This window comes from Salvelinus alpinus, chromosome 2, assembly GCF_045679555.1.
Source record: "Salvelinus alpinus chromosome 2, SLU_Salpinus.1, whole genome shotgun sequence".
Taxonomy (NCBI): Eukaryota; Metazoa; Chordata; class Actinopteri; order Salmoniformes; family Salmonidae; genus Salvelinus; species Salvelinus alpinus.
This window is the reverse complement of record NC_092087.1, coordinates 64,088,803-64,106,077: the sequence shown is the minus strand read 5'-3', so window position 1 is coordinate 64,106,077 and position 17,275 is coordinate 64,088,803. Positions and strand designations below refer to the sequence as shown.

At 42.7% G+C, this 17,275-nt stretch overlaps 1 protein-coding gene across 3 annotated transcripts in view; it reads left to right on the top strand.

Moving 5' to 3' along the window:
- Window positions 1-377: 377 nt before the first annotated feature.
- The window catches only part of LOC139566490 (apoptosis-stimulating of p53 protein 2-like), a 50,136-nt gene continuing 33,238 nt past the window's right edge, over window positions 378-17,275 (top strand). For 2 of the 3 annotated variants that reach the window (XM_071387766.1, XM_071387756.1), the window contains exon 1: window positions 378-975. In XM_071387766.1, the coding sequence (XP_071243867.1) occupies window positions 949-975 (27 nt within the window). In that variant the 5' untranslated portion in view covers window positions 378-948. Of the gene's footprint in view, window positions 976-7,141; window positions 7,246-17,275 lie in introns of those variants that run through there. The other variant, XM_071387774.1, reaches the window with a different exon arrangement.

Genomic DNA, 17,275 nt, shown 5'->3' with positions numbered 1-17,275 from the left:
AAAATAAAAGAACATTAAAAGAACAATAAATAACATTTGATTTGTATTTGATTTGGTCGCCCAAAAAGTCTTACATAACCATATATACCAAACGTAACATATCATACTCATTTGACTATAAGTTTACTATGGTAAGGATAGTTTTATTAGACAGGGCTACTATAATAGCATTTTCGGCAGTTACATGCAACAACAAAACATTATTCATAAAAACGAATCTATTAATATATTTTTTGTAGTCAATTTGTTTATGTGCATGATAGCTCTACTTTTAAATGATGTTTGACGCAGCTTGTTTGCCATTAGCCAATCAGCGTTTCTCAACGAGTTGAAAGCATGTGAACGCACACAACTCCTATATATCGCACAACTGATGATTACCACCTTCCCGCTTGGTTATGAACGCAGCATTATTATATTCGCAGATCGCGTCACTCGATTTTGGGTTGGGTTCCAGTCGTTTGTAAATTCAACTGATAGCTTTCCTAGTGGGCAAATGCCCGTAAAGATACACATTCGTCTAAAAATGTTAGTCTTTAATAGATAGATTAAATATGGATTGAAAATTGGATTTAACAGTGAACGTACAGTAGGCTATTTCTGCCGTTCTATTATTCATGGCTGCACATTTGTACAAAACCTTTGTTGGGCCAAATGGCCATGTCGATTAGGTGTCCACCGGACTAATCCTGAGAAATTATTTCAAGGTATAGATCGTTGTCATTGAGAAGGGCATTGTTACAATACCACTGCAACAGGTCTCCAGTAAAGACAACATCAATAATTGTGGTTTAGGAGAATGTAAATTAGAGAGGCGCTCGTGCGTATAATACACGGGGGCGACAGAAAAAAGGAATAAACTTGATCCGATGTCACTGCTCTGTTGGGTTATCGAATACGTGAGGGATTTGATATCCTCGAATCGAAGATAGGAGTAGCCAACGTTGCATGCGATACGGAGCCAATATGATGCCGGTGAGTTATTGTAACAGACTACATGTTCCTTTGATGTGCGTGTTACGATTAAGATTTTGATTAGACAAGTCAGAATTGTTTAGAATGTGCCCTCACTCTTTAGGCTATGTTTTATGTAGTTCCTCAGCCTATAGCATCTAGTTCTCTATTATATTGAGACAAAGGCAGGATCTCCACGCAAAATCGGAGTAGGTTTTTAGCACACTGACAATCAACATGTTGCTGGCAACAGTGGCATACAGTGTAAACAATAGCAGGTTCTGTAAATACTGTATATTTTTGTCATTTAGCAGACTTATGGGAGCAATTAGGGTTAAGTACCAAGGCAATGTCGACAGATTTTAGACCTAGTCATGTCAGGATTCGAACCAGCAACGTTTCGGCCACTATCCCAACGCGCTTAACCGCTAAGCTACCTGCCGCGCGTGTAGCCTTCAATGAATCACTGGCTGCATTAATGACTTTCAGTAAACCCAGTCTTCCAATCCAGGGTAATAATACAGGACATGATTGTTTGTAACCTTACGTTTGAATACCCCACATCTTGGCCAATTATGGGCTTCCTTGACCAGGGTGTTGTATACAACATTAGCGTGATTAACAATAGTGGAATCAGAGGTTTGCCTTCAAAATAAAAGTCCCCCATTGAAACGGATGAAAACCGATAAACATTGTGGAATCATGCCACAATTGTACTAGATACTGCTAAACAAAGATGGAGTGTTATATAAATTCAACAAAATACAATAACTAGTTAATTTGACACAAAAGTAAAAATCTGTTGAAATTACACTGCGGATGTATAGACTTCAGAATTGCACTGGGGGCATACATATATATTTTTTATTTAACCAGGCAAGTCAGTTAAGAACAAATTCTTATTTACAATAACGGCCTAGGAACAGTGGGTTAACCGCCTTGTTCAGGGGAAGAAAGACAGATTTTTACCTTGTCAGCTCAGGGATTCGATCTAGCAACCTTTCGGTTACTGGTCCAATGCACTAACCACTAGGCTACTTGCTGTAATGTTTGGATTCCAAAGCTATACGATACTACAGATAGCAAGTTAATTATCTCACATCTCGGAAAAGATGTGTAATGTTGTACTTATTGTTGACGAAATTCGTGCTAATGTTAAGTTTTTGAGTTTTTACCGCCCAATAGACTCTCATTCATTCCTTGACTGAGAGCGCTTCTTGTCCCAGAATCGCCCAGAATGCACCTCACGGCCCATTGATGTAGCATGGGCAACGTTTCCCATCTCAAAGTATATCTGCCGTTGCGAATGTCAAACTCCACTCTGTGAGGCACATCGATCTGCAGGTTAAGATTGTAGACTCCTAAATTGATAGTGCAGTTTGTTTAGGCAATTTTTACAGCAAACTAGCATCTTTATATGCTGATATTTCTTTGGTATTATTGTGTGTAGCTACGTTTGCTAGTTAGCTATCTAGCCAGACAGCCAGACCAATAGAGAGCATTGCATTATGGATTTTGTAAACGACTTGAGATGCAACAGATTTCCACAACGATTTTCATTATTGCTACCAACCTTATTATAATGCCAAAATTAGACAGTTGTTCACAAAAATATTGTTCTCACATATTCGTTTATTTAACACTGTAAATGTAAAGGAATGAGTGGTTTGGAGTGGATTTTTCCTTCCAATCTCACCAGTCAACCTACTGTATGTGTATTGAACATGTACAGCCTTACCTATGGATCCTGGGTTCATGAAATGGGGTTCCAGCCTACTCTGTGACACCCATAGATTACAATTATAAAGAGTTTGCACAAATATTAGTGTCGTAGCTCTTAGTGTGGGACTTTATTTTCTCTTGTTTCATCTGTTTGCGTCAGTTTCAGTGGCAGACTTTTATTTTGAAGGCGAACCACCGATTCCACTATTGTTGCTAATGTAGTTCAGAAATTCCGTGTGTTCTCTGAATGTCTAGCTATCAGGTTCTGCTTTCCTTAAATCATATCTCATGACATTTCAGAAATTTAAAGAATGGTTTAAAATCATGCAGCATGCATATGAGGTTAACTGCCAGTTAGGCTACTACACCTTATTTAGCCAGAAAAACTTCAATGGACCACACACAAGTAAAATCACAATTTAAAGGTTTGTGGTTGTCTGACACAAACTAAGTGTATTCTGTCCATACACAACATTGTTGGATGACATGGTGATAATGTTATTGACCATTGCCTTTTTGTGTATGGACAGAATAAAAAAATAAAAAAACAACAGCCTCCCGAGTGGCGCCGTAGTCTAAGACAGTGCTTGAGGGGTCACTACAGCCCCGGGCTGTGTCACAACCGGCCGTGACTGGGAGTCCCACAGGGTGGCGCACAATTGGCCCAGGTTAGGGGAGGATTTGGCTGGCCAGGATTTCCTTGTCCCATCGCGCTCTAGTGACTCCTTGTGGCGGGCCAGCGCCTGCAAGCTGACTTTGGTCTCCTGTTGGACGGTGTTTCCTCCAACACACTGGTGCGGCTGGCTTCTGGTTAAGTTAGCAGTGCGGCTTGGCAGGGTCATGTGTTGGAGGAAGCATGGCTCTCGACCATAGCCGCTCCCGAGTCTGTAGGGGAGTTGCAGCGATGGGACAAGACTGTAACTACCAATTGGGGATAAAAAAAGCACAAAAAAATGTAACTGTTTGTGCCCATTGGGAATAGCCTATTTCACTTATGGAAAGTCATAATTCATCATTACATGCTGACCACACCGCTCGCGTTGCAAAATAAATGTACACATGTTATTCAATCAATGCACCCACACTGCTCGCGCGTGCCAACGAGCGTCTGCGTTGGCAAGCGCTAAAATAGAAGTCAGTTCTATTTGTGACGCTGAACGCGGTGCAAGTCCTGTCTCTCCCATCTCCTCATTGGTTTATAGAAGCAGATACCCACGTGCCATCTCCTCATTGGTTATACCCACGTGGGTGATTTAAATACAAACTGAGGTCGGTCGTCGTCGTGGTTATACTATGGAAGTTAGATGCCAATCGCCATATAAAGTCCAAAGAAGAAAAATCCTGGAAGGAGGAGAGATGACTAGAAATGATTCGGCTGACCGTTTTATGAGTGGATTAATTGTCGGAGTAGAGGACGTTGTGCATTTCAGGTAAAATAGCAACTCAATGTTTATATCCCAGAACAAATTAGCTAGCAACAGCAAGCTAGCTAAATAGGACAAATTAGCTAGCAACTGCAATCAAGCTAGCTAAATTGCCCTAAATGTTTAATGTTTTTCGACCTGTTCCCAAATTAATATAATTGGTTCAGAGCTTGTTTTGATACTTCAACCTGCGTGTCGTGATCGCGTTTGGTGTGGGGGGACAAAATCAATTTGTGCACGATGGCGGACGTGCTCGCCTGGTTTGGGTATGGTGTTAGGCTTTGGTAATTGCGTTTGCAATGGCAAAATAGGGAATAACCTCCACAATCTTGAAGTTTAGCACAATCTGTCAGATTTCCTTCTGTTCAATTCTTATTCAATGAAAAAATCGGCGTTTAGGCCTACGCGTTTTTAGATCATTTATGTTATTAAAGCTACAATCCTTAGATGCTACATAATTTTAAAAAAACGTATATACGCATTGATTCTTATAAGTGATTAACTTATAAGTGATTAGTTCAACTGTCGTACCTCATCAGAATCATATAAGATTGTTTTACTCCAATGTTTGTAAAACACAAATGTGAACAAACACTGGATAGCCTCAACATGGTTAAAACTATCATTTTGATATCATGGGTAGTCAGTCCTTGAATCCATATCTCTGTCTATCATTTCTCCATGCCCATCTGTTAGCTTTTCACCGAAACAGAGACAGGGTGTCCGCTTTGTTATTGTTTCAACTACAGATTCTAGTTTTAAATGTAAAAAAAAAATATATATATATATATATATATATATATATATATATATATATATATATATATATATATATATATATATAAAAAGAAATGTAACAATAGTTTGACAAATCGTTAAGCTTTCAAATGATATCAAACTCAATTGTTGATATTTTTCAGTGATGAAGATATGGATGTCTCATGGTAAAGTATGCAAAAAGGGTCAATTTTGAGCGCCTCTATCTCCTGAATGTTTTGTCATACATGTCCAAAAAGTCACTTTTTGACCACTTCTACCGTGGGAAAACGTGAATGGAAGGTTTCGTTCAAATCAAAAGGAGTGCTGTCAAAAAGTGATTGAATTCATATCGAACATCCCAGCTTACAAAATGTAACCCTTATTGTTTTTTTTTATACAACGGGTGGTTCTAATCTTGAATGGTTATTGGTTAAAACCGCATTCCAGCCGGTGTCTATTTCACAAGTTACCACTGGCTAAATTATATGATATTAAAATGCCTATTTAGTCTGTTCCATCTGACTGCGCAATCCACTGTCTCATCTGCCCAGTCAGGCAATTTATTAACTTGATCTCACTTGGCATTGATACTGGAAAACTTGCCATTGACTCCAGGTAAATGCACATTGGAGTGCAAACTGTTTAGGTACAGAAGTGCAGATAATGCATACTTTGGTTGAGTGCACCCATTCATAGCAGTCTCAGGCCCTTACATCGGGAGTAGAATGTATACCATGCATAGTCATATGAGAGGTAGTGTGAGCCTCAAATCTTACCCCACACCCAGAGCGCGACTGCTGTAACCAGTAAATAAGAATGTGTTCTTAACCGACTTGCCTAGTTAAATAAAGGTAAAATAAATAAAAACACAACCACTCTTGGGTAAGAGACTTACAAGATCCTCTTTGTGTGCAGCAAGAAAGTGTGACAATACAGTTTTATAAACAAATTCAATGTGAAACAAAACACAAACTAATCTTCTTACAAATTTGAACAGGCTTTCCTGCATTGCACTAATCTGTGTCAGTCGTAACCTGGATAGGGTTCTATGTTTAGATTATCCATGAGGTGGGTGCAGGCTTCCCCACACAATGGGCACAATGGTATTCTATTATTAGCTGGTCTGCAGAATGGGAAATCAAGATATTATCTAAGCTCTTGAGTGTGTCACTTGTTTGGCTCTCTTGAGTTCCGGTGTTTCCAAGTGAGGATTTACTGTCCTTATAGACCTTGGACATGGTAGAGTACATGAGTATTACTGTGTAACAATATACCCTAGTGATGATGTGTAACTTAGAGCAAACATGTCATCCTCAACAACCACATCTAAACGTTTTCCCTTTTCTTGTTCAACCAGACACTGATCTTTAAAAATAATCTTGACTAATGAGTGGATGGCATATCTTGACGACAGTTTGAACGTAGTGAAGAAGAAGATTGTTGCCTTATCAGTTGTGTAATTTTGCTTGTTAAACATGGGTTGGAAAGTGGACACAAAACAAGAAGTACAGCTATTTGAAGAACAATGACCCTGCGTTGTTAAACTGTAATGATGGTGAGAAAAATATAATTCAGCATGTCTGTTTGTTCCTCTTGGGAGCCCTATAGTGTTGGCCCAACATCTTGTGTTTCTTTATATAGGTTGAGATCCTGGAAAATTAGTGTTAGCCCTGGTGGAACTCATAAATGTGGTGCTTAGGCTAAATCTATTTCAGGCTGTTCCATCATGTGGTTATGTGAACGGAGAATAGATTTTTACTCAACTTGCAAGGACCTCCTACCTACAAGTGATTATTTAGCATGGTCAGGGGTGATGCAGATAGGAGTAAATAATAGATTAGTTTATAGGCTAGACCTAACTTTGTTTTCTGGTTCCAAATATCATTGATTACCATTGTTAAACTCATCTCACGCCTGAGCTTACAGAGTGCCTTTGCAACTGTTACCACTGTGACCAGTAGCAACCACACAGACAGACACACACACACACACAATCTTTCTGCTGCTACATTTAGGCTATTCATAAATTCATTAGGCGATTATTCAAAAGTACTGCTCCGAGGCTGTGGTGGAGATTTACAATTAAATTTCCCATTGTCCCAAATGCCTATGTCAAAATGTAAACATTTGAGCGACTGGGTTGTGTTTGCTTTCACCCAGTACTGTTTTCCTGCTCCCAGAGTAACGCTCAGCACAGTGGGGGTTGGGAACGGGGGAGGGTTGCTACTGCTACGCTGATTCAATAGTAAAGTCACGTGAGCCTGGCCATATGGCCTGGGTCCAGGCCGCAGCTTAAAAACATTGGGAGCTGACCGGCGGTGGCGGCTCGCAAGCCTATCCCAATCTGTCAACATTTATTAAAGATCCACACAACCACAAGTCAAGGGTTTGTGCTAATATCTTTTTTAAAACATGGAATGGAGAAAATTATAGCGCTTTAACTGAAAAGGTCCCTGTTTCAAGAGGGAACACAACAGTTCTTTGAAGTTGGACTCCGTAGGATGGCTTTGCCCCGATGATGCATGTATCGACAGATGCTCATTTGTTGGATGCTGTTATTGGCATGAATAATTAATGACTCCAGTGGGTTGGATTACTCCTGTAGCTTGTAACTGCCGTCACAGCAAACTTAACTCTCTATTTCCAATTAATTAGCTTTCAATTTGTGTCCGTCATGGTATATCGACATTTCACTCAACCTGTTTAACCAAATGTAATGGTCAGTTGGTCCTATAACAACTTGTGTGTGTCATTTCAACTTGTTCTCTTTCCATGCCTAGCATTTTTAGCACCACGGCACAATAATTCACCAAGAATGAATGTCACAAAAAAGGTTATTTTGATTTCCTCAAGGCGTCTCATGCAAAGTTGTTTTTTGGGAAGAAATTTGCAGGCACAAGAAGGGCTTTGTCAGTAATTAGATTTTGGATTAAGACCACCATCCACGATTCATTTAGTCTATCCCTATCAACAGTGATTTATTCATGATTACATGATAAAATACACAACCTTTTAGGTGAAATTTGTTAAGAGAATGTCTTATAGATTCTCTAGTCCGAGTCATCGTGGTCAAATGCCCGAAGCCTATGTTTATGTCACCTAATATATATAATCATAGCACTTAGCTCATCACCTTATCCTCCACCATCCTCCTTATCCTCCACCAATTAGAATCCCTATTGCTAATGAGGTTTGTTCTCAGTCACACTGATGCGCAATTAATGAGAAGCTTAGCCTAACCGATCTCATTAGATGCACCACACTGTGAAACATTATTATTTATTTTTTTACCACAGACTAGACCTCGCAGGCCAATGTCTGATCGGAGTAGGGCTAAGTTGCCCCAGACACTCATCATGGGTCAGTTTTGCATTTTTAGGATTGGGGGAGGGGATGCTGATCCTAGATATGTACTTAGGGGAAACTTCACCCCCAAGCTGTCTGATCTGTCTGAATAGAAGGGCGATGTTGTGTTATTAGGGCTGCTCCCACATGCGACGTCAAAGTGCTCTGCCTTTCCCCTGTGTGAATCAGGGGAATTGTATTCAATCAAGCCGCCTGCCATACGTGTTAATATAGAATTTATCCATAGAATTAGAATGGATTGTTTTCAATTCTATCGTGGCTTTATTGATACAACTACTGCCTTATTCTGAAAACTGGAATTATCTGTATGTGGGGGCTACCTGGAATACAGTGTAACCTATAGGACAAATTCTCTCACAGGAAATAAAGTATTCTATTCTACTTCTGGTTCTCCAAGATATACAGTGGGGTCTAAAATTATTGACACCCTTGATAAAGTTTAGCAATAATGACTGTATAAAATAATTCGTACTAATACAATTGCTTAGAGAAAGAGATTTTGTTTAACAAGTCATATACTATTTTTAGGTAGGGGTCAAGTTTATTGACACCCCTAAAGATTCTTATAAATAAAAGTAGTCAAAAGTGTAGTATTTGGTCCCATATTCCTAGCACGCAATGACTACATCAAGCTCGTGACTACAAACATGTTGGATGCATTTGCAGTTTGTTTTGGTTGTGTTTCAGATTAGTTTGTGCCCAATAAATGAATGGTAAATCATGTATTGTCACTTTTATTATAAATAAGAATAGAATATGTTTCTAAACAATTCTGCATTAATGTGGATGCTACCATAATTATGGATAATCCTGAATAAATCATGAATAATGAGTGAGAAAATTAGAGGGGCTGGAGGCTGCATTTATTGTAGCTGGGGATTTTAACAAAGCAAATTTGAGATCAATGTTACCTAAATGTTATCTGCATATTGATTGCATGACACAAAGAGCTAATACTCTCAACCACTACCACTCTAACTTCCGCGATGCATACAAAGCCCTCCCCTGCCCTCCCTTCGGTAAATCCGACCACAACGCCATCTTGGTAGTTCCGGCTTATAGGTAGAAACTCAAACAGGATGTACCAGTGACGAGATCCATTCAATGCTGGTCTGACCAATCGGAAGCCACGCTCCAAGATTGTTTTGATCACGCGGACTGGAATATGTTCCAGTCAGCCTCAGAGAACAACATTGATCTATACACTATAAATAAGTGCATTGGTGATGTCGTACCCACTGTGACTGTTAAAACCTACCCTAACCAGAAACTGTGGATGGATGGCGGCATTCGCGAAAAACTGAAAGCGCGATCCACCGCATTTAACCATGGAAAGAGGGCTGGGGATATGGCTGAATATAAACAGTGTAGTTATTCCCTTTTGTAAGGCAATCAAACAAGCGAAATGCCGGTACAGGGTCAAGGTGGAGTCGCAATTCAACGGCTCAGTTATGAGACGTATGTGGCAGGGTCTACACGAAATCACGAACTACAAAAACAAAAACAGCCACGTCACGGATACCGACGTCACGTTTTCAGACAAACTAAACACCTTCTTTGCCCGCTTTGAGGATAATACAGTGCCACTGACATGGCTTGCTTACAAAGGCTGCCCCCCCCCCCCCCCCCCCCTATCTCTCTTTCTCAGTGGCTGACATGAGAAAGACATTTAAACTTGTTAACCCTCGCAAGGCTGCTGGCCCAGACGGCACCCCTAGCCGCGTCCTCAGAGCATGCGCAGACCAGCTGGCTGGTGTGTTTACGGACATATTTAATCGCTCCCTATCCCAATCTGTTGTGTCCATATGTTTCAAGATGGCTACCATTGTTCCTGTACCCAAGAAGGCAAAGATAACTGAACTAAATGACTACTGCCCCGAAGCCCTCACTTCTGTCATCATGAAGTGCTTTGAGAGGCTAGTCAAGGATCATATCACCGGCACCTTACCAGCTACCCCAGACCCACTTCAGTGGACTTTCTGATGGTCCGCCCCCAGGTGGTGAAGGTAGGAAACAACATCTCCACACTGACCCTCAACACTGGGGCCCCGGAAGGGTGTGTGCTCAACCCTCTCCTGTACTCCCGGTTCTCCCACGACTGCGTGGCCATGCACGCCTCTAACTCAATCATCAAGTTTGCAGACGACACAACAGTAGTGGACTTGATCACCAACAACGACGAGACAGCCTACAGGGAGGAGGTGGGGGCACTCGGAGTGTGGTTTCAGCAAAACACCCTCTCACTCAACGTCAACAAAACAAAGGAGATGATCGTGGACTTCAGGAAACAGCAGAGGGAGCACCCCCCTATCCACATCGAAGGGTCAGTAGTGGAGAAGGTGGAAAGTTTTATGTTCCTGGGCGTACATATCACAGACAAACTGAAATGGTCCACCCACACAGACAGTGTGGTGAAGAAGGCACAACAATGCCTCTTCAACCTCAGGCTGAAGAAATTTGGCTTGTCACCCAAAACCCTGACAAATTTTTACAGATGCACAATCAAGAGCATCCTGTCTGGCTGTAGCACAGCCTGGTATGGCAACTGCACCGCCCTCACCCGCAAGGCTCTCCAGAGGGTGGTGCTGTCTGCACAACGCATCACTGGGGGCAAACTACCTGCCCTCCATGACATCTACAGCACCCGATGTCACAGGAAGGCCAAAAAGATCATCAAGGACAACAACCACCCGAGCCACTGCATGTTCACACCGCTATCATCCAGAAGGCGAGGTCAGTACAGCTGCATCAAAGCTGGGACAGAGAGATTGAGAAACAGCTTCTATCTCAAGGCCATCTGACTGCTAAACAGCAATCACTAACTCAGAGAGGCTGCTGCCCATATTGTGACCCAATCACCGGACACGTTAACAAATGGATCACTAGTTACTTTAAACAATGCCACTTTAAATAATGCCGCTTTAATAATGTTTCATATCTTACATTACTCATATCACATGTATATACTGTATTTTATACCATCTACTGCACCTAGATTTGTGTGTATTACAGTAGAAGTCGGAAGTTTACATACACTTAGGTTGGAGTCATTAAAACTCGTTTTTCAACCACTCCACAAATTTCTTGTTATCAAACTATAGTTTTGGGAAGTCAGTTAGGACATCTACTTTGTGCATGACCCAAGTAATTTTTCCAACAATTGTTTACAGACAGATTATTTCACTTATAATTCTCTATCACAATTCCAGTGGTTCAGAAGTTTACATACACTCGGTTGACTGTGCCTTTAAATAGCTTGGAAAATTCCAGAAAAGGATGTCATGCCATTAGAAGCTTCTGATAGGCTAATTGACATCATTTGAGTCAATTGGAGCTGTACCCGTGTATGTATTTCAAGGCCTATCTTCAAATTCAGTGCCTCTTTGCTTGACATCATGGGGAAATCAAAAGAAATCAGCCAAGACCTCAGACTTTTTTTTTGTAGACCTCCACAAGTCTGGTTCATCCTTGGGAGCAATTTCCAAATGCCTGAAGGTACCACGTTCATCTGTACAAACAATAGTACGCAAGTATAAACACCATGGGACCAGGCAGCCGTCATACCGCTCAGGAAGGAGATGTGTTCTGTCTCCTAGACATGAAGGTACTTTGGTGCGAAAAGTGCAAATCTATCCCAGAACAACAGCAAAGGACCTTGTGAAGATGCTGGAGGACACAGGTACAAAAGTATCTATATCCACAGTAAAACGAGTCCTATATCGACATAACCTGAAAAGCAGCTCAGCAAGGAAGAAGCCACTGCTCCAAAACCGCCATAAAAATGCCAGACTACGGTTTGCAACTGTACATGGGGACAAATATCATACTTTTTGGAGAAATGTCCTCTGGTTTGATGAAACAAAAATAGAACTGTTTGGCCATAATTACCATCGTTATGTTTGGAGGAAAAAGGGGAGGCTTGCAAGCCAAAGAACACCATCCCAACCGTGAAGCACGGGTGTGGCAGCATCATGTTGTGGGGGTGCTTTGCTGCAGGAGGGACTGGTGCACTTCACAAAATGGATGGCATCATGAGGAAAGGAAAATTATGTGGATATATTGAAGCAACATCTCAAGACATCAGTCAGGAAGTTAAAGCTTGGTTGTAAATGGGTCTTCCAAATGGACAATGACCCCAAGTATACTTCCAAAGTTGTTGCAAAATGGCTTAAGGACAACAAAGTCAAGGTATTGGAGTGGCCATCACAAAGCCCTGACCTCAATCCTATAGAAGCTTTGTGGGCAGAACTGAAAAAGCAAGGATCCCACAAACCTGACTCTGTTACACCAGCTCTGTCAGGAGGAATAGGCCAAAATTCACCCATCTTATTGTGGGAAGATTGTGGAAGGCTACCTGAAACGTTTGACCCAAGTTAAACAATTTAAAGGCAATGCTACCAAATACTAATTGAGTGCATGTAAACTTCTGACCCACTGGGAATGTGATGAAAGAAATTAAAGCTGAAATAAATCATTCTCTCTACTATTATTCTGACATTTCACATTTTTAAATAAAGTGGTGATCCTAACTAACCTAAGACAGGGAATTTTTACTAGGATTAAATGTCAGGTATTGTGAGAAACTGAGTTTAAATGTATTTGGCTAAGGTGTATGTAAACTTCCGACTTCAACTGTCGGTAGTTGTTGGGAATTGTTTGATATTACTGCACCGTTGGAACTAGAAGCACAAGCATTTCACTACACTCGTGTTAACATCTGCTAACAATGTGTATTCTCACCCGGCGCCGAAAAGAGATGGCTGCCTCGCTTCGTGTTCCTTGGAAAATATGCAGTATTTTGTTTTTTTACGTGTTATTTCTTACATCGGTACCCCGGGTAATCTTAGGTTTCATTACATACAGTCGGGAGGAACTACTGAATATACGATTAACGTCAACTCATCATCGTTCCTACCAGGAATATGACTTTCCCGAAACGGATCCAGTGTTTTGCCTTCCACACAATACAATGGATCTGATCCCAGCCGGCGACCCTGTGCGACGCCGAAAAAGGGGAAAACGTGGCGGTCTCGTGGTCAGGCTTCGGAGACGGGCACATCGCGCTCCACTCCCTAGCATACTACTCGCCAATGTCCAGTCTCTTGACAATAAGGTTGATGAAATCCGAGCACGGGTAGCATTCCAGAGAGACATCAGGGATTGCAACGTGCTCTGCTTCACGGAAACATGGCTAACTCAAGGGACGCTAACGGAGTCGGTGCAGCCAGCTGGTTTCTTCATGCATCGCGCCGACAGAAACAAACATCTTTCCGGTAAGAAGAGGGGCGGGGGGGTATGCCTTATGATTAACGAGAAGTGGTGTGATCATCATAACAACACACAAGAACTCAAGTCGTTCTGTTCACCTGATCTAGAACTCCTCACAATCAAATGCCGACCGCATTATCTACCAAGGGAATTCTCGTCAATCATAATCACAGCCGTATACATTCCCCCCCAAGCAGACACATCGATGGCCCTGAACGAACTTTATCTGACTCTTTGTAAACTGGAAACCACACACCCTGAGGCTGCATTCATCGTAGCTGGGGATTTTAACAAGGCTAATCTAAAAACAAAACTCCCTAAATTCTATCAGCATATCGATTGTGCTACCAGGGCTGGAAAAACACTAGACCATTGTTATACTAATTTCCGCGACGCTTATAAGGCCCTCCCCCGCCCCCCTTTCGGAAAAGCTGACCACGACTCCATTTTGTTGATTCCAGCCTACAAACAAAAACTCAAACAACAAGCTCCCGCGCTCAGGTCTGTTCAACGCTGGTCCGACCAATCTGAATCCACGCTTCAAGACTGCTTCGATCACGCAGATTGGAATATGTTCCGCATCGCGTCCAACAACAATATTGACGAATATGCTGATTCGGTGAGCGAGTTCATTAGGAAGTGCATTGACGATGTCGTACCCACAGCAACGATAAAAACATTCCCAAACCAGAAACCGTGGATTGACGGCAGCATTCGCGTGAAACTGAAAGCGCGAACCACTGCTTTTAACCAGGGCAAGGTGACCGGAAGCATGACCGAATACAAACAGTGTAGCTATTCTCTCCGCAAGGCAATCAAACAGGCCAAGTCTCAGTACAGAGACAAAATCGAGTCGAAATTCAACAGCTCAGACACAAGAGGTATGTGGCAGGGTCTACAGTCAATCACGGATTACAAAAAGAAAATCCGCCCCGTCGAGGACCAGGATGTCTTGCTCCCAGACAGGCTAAACAACTTTTTTGCCCGCTTTGAGGACAATACAGTGCCACTGACACGGCCCCCTACCAAAACCTGCGGGCTCTCCTTCACTGCAGCCGAGGTGAGTAAAACATTTAAACGTGTTAACCCTCGCAAGGCTGCAGGCCCAGACGGCATTCCCAGCCGCGTCCTCAGAGCATGCGCAGACCAGCTGGCTGGTGTGTTTACGGACATATTCAATCAATCCTTATCCCAGTCTGCTGTTCCCACATGCTTCAAGAGGGCCACCATTGTTCCTGTTCCCAAGAAAGCTAAGGTAACTGAGCTAAACGACTACCGCCCCGTAGCACTCACTTCCGTCATCATGAAGTGCTTTGAGAGACTAGTCAAGGACCATATCACCTCCACCCTACCGGACACCCTAGACCCACTCCAATTTGCTTACCGACCCAATAGGTCCACAGACGACGCAATCGCAACCACACTGCACACTGCCCTAACCCATCTGGACAAGAGGAATACCCATGTGAGAATGCTGTTCATCGATTACAGCTCAGCATTTAACACCATAGTACCCTCCAAACTCGTCATCAAGCTCGAGACCCTGGGTCTCGACCCCGCCCTGTGCAACTGGGTCCTGGACTTCCTGACGGGCCGCCCCCAGGTGGTGAGGGTAGGTAACAACATCTCCACCCCGCTGATCCTCAACACTGGGGCCCCACAAGGGTGCGTTCTGAGCCCTCTCCTGTACTCCCTGTTCACCCACGACTGCGTGGCCATGCACGCCTCCAACTCAATCATCAAGTTTGCGGATGACACTACAGTGGTAGGCTTGATCACCAACAACGACGAGACGGCCTACAGGGAGGAGGTGAGGGCCCTCGGAGTGTGGTGTCAGGAAAATAACCTCATACTCAACGTCAACAAAACAAAGGAGATGATTGTGGACTTCAGGAAACAGCAGAGGGAGCACCCCCCTATCCACATCGACGGGTCAGTAGTGGAGAAGGTGGAAAGTTTTAAGTTCCTCGGTGTACACATCACGGACAAACTGAACTGGTCCACCCACACAGACAGCGTTGTGAAGAAGGCGCAGCAGCGCCTCTTCAACCTCAGGAGGCTGAAGAAATTCGGCTTGTCACCAAAAGCACTCACAAACTTCTACAGATGCACAATCGAGAGCATCCTGTCGGGCTGTATCACCGCCTGGTACGGCAACTGCTCCGCCCACAACCGTAAGGCTCTCCAGAGGGTAGTGAGGTCTGCAGAACGCATCACCAGGGGCAAACTACCTGCCCTCCAGGACACCTACACCACCCGATGTCACAGGAAGGCCATAAAGATCATCAAGGACAACAACCACCCAAGCCACTGCCTGTTCACCCCGCTATCATCCAGAAGGCGAGGTCAGTACAGGTGCATCAAAGCAGGGACCGAGAGACTGAAAAACAGCTTCTATCTCAAGGCCATCAGACTGTTAAACAGCCACCACTAACATTTAGCGGCCGCTGCCAACATACTGACTCAACTCCAGCCACTTTAAAAATGGGAATTGATGGAAATTATGTAAAAATGTACCACTAGCCACTTTAAGCAATGCCACTTAATACAATGTTTACATACCCTACATTACCCATCTCATATGTATATATACTGTACTCTATATCATCTACTGCATCTTGCCATCTTTATGCAATACATGTACCACTAGCCACTTTAAACTATGCCACTTTATGTTTACATACCCTACAGTACTCATCTCATATGTATATACCGTACTCTATACCATCTACTGCATCTGCCATGCCGTTCTGTACCACCACTCATCCATATATCTTTATGTACATATTCTTTATCCCCTTACACTTGTGTGTGTGTGTAAGGTAGTAGTGTGGAATTGTTAGGTTAGATTACTGTTGGTTATTACTGCATTGTCGGAACTAGAAGCACAAGCATTTCGCTACACTCGCATTAACATCTGCTAACCATGTGTATGTGACTAATAAAATTTGATTTGATTTGATTTGTATGTGACCAATAAGATTTTATTTTGATTTGATTATTCAGAATCTTGGTAGCATCCACGCTAATGTAAAAGTGTTTAGAAACATATTATATTGTTATTTACAATAAAAGTGACTCTAAAATGACACAATACATTTATGACTGTTTTGCTTTTTTTCTCTCAATTTCATTACGATCTTGTCTCATCGCTGCAACTCCCCAACGGGCTTGGTAGAGGTGAAGGTCGAGTCAGGTGTCCTCCGAAACATGACCCGCCAAACCACGCACCTTAACACACGCCTGCTCAACCCGGAAGCCAGCTGCACCAATGTTTCGGAGGAAACACAGCTCTACTGACGACCGAAGTCAGCCTGCAGGCGCCCGGCCTGCCACAAGAAGTCGCTAGAGCGCGATGAGCCAAGTAATGCCGCCCCCCCCCCCGGCCTAACCCAGACGACGCTGGGCCAATTGTGCGCTGCCCTATGTGACTCCCAGTCACGGCTGGTTGTGACACAGCCTGGGATCGAAGCCGGGTCTGTAGTGACGCCTCAAGCACTGCGATGCAGTGCCTTAGACCGCTGTTCCACTTGGGAGGCCCCACCATTCATTTCTATTGGCCACAAAATAATCTGAAACACAACCAAAACGAACTGCAAATGCATCCAACAACTTTGAAGAGTCACAAGCTTGATGTAGTCATAACTTGCTAGGTATATGGGACCAAGTACTACACTTCTGACTACTTTATTTCTAAAAAATCTTTAGGGGTGTCAATCATTTTAACCCCTACCTTTTTTGAGACTTTTTAAAAAATATTACTTGTTATACAAAATCTCTTT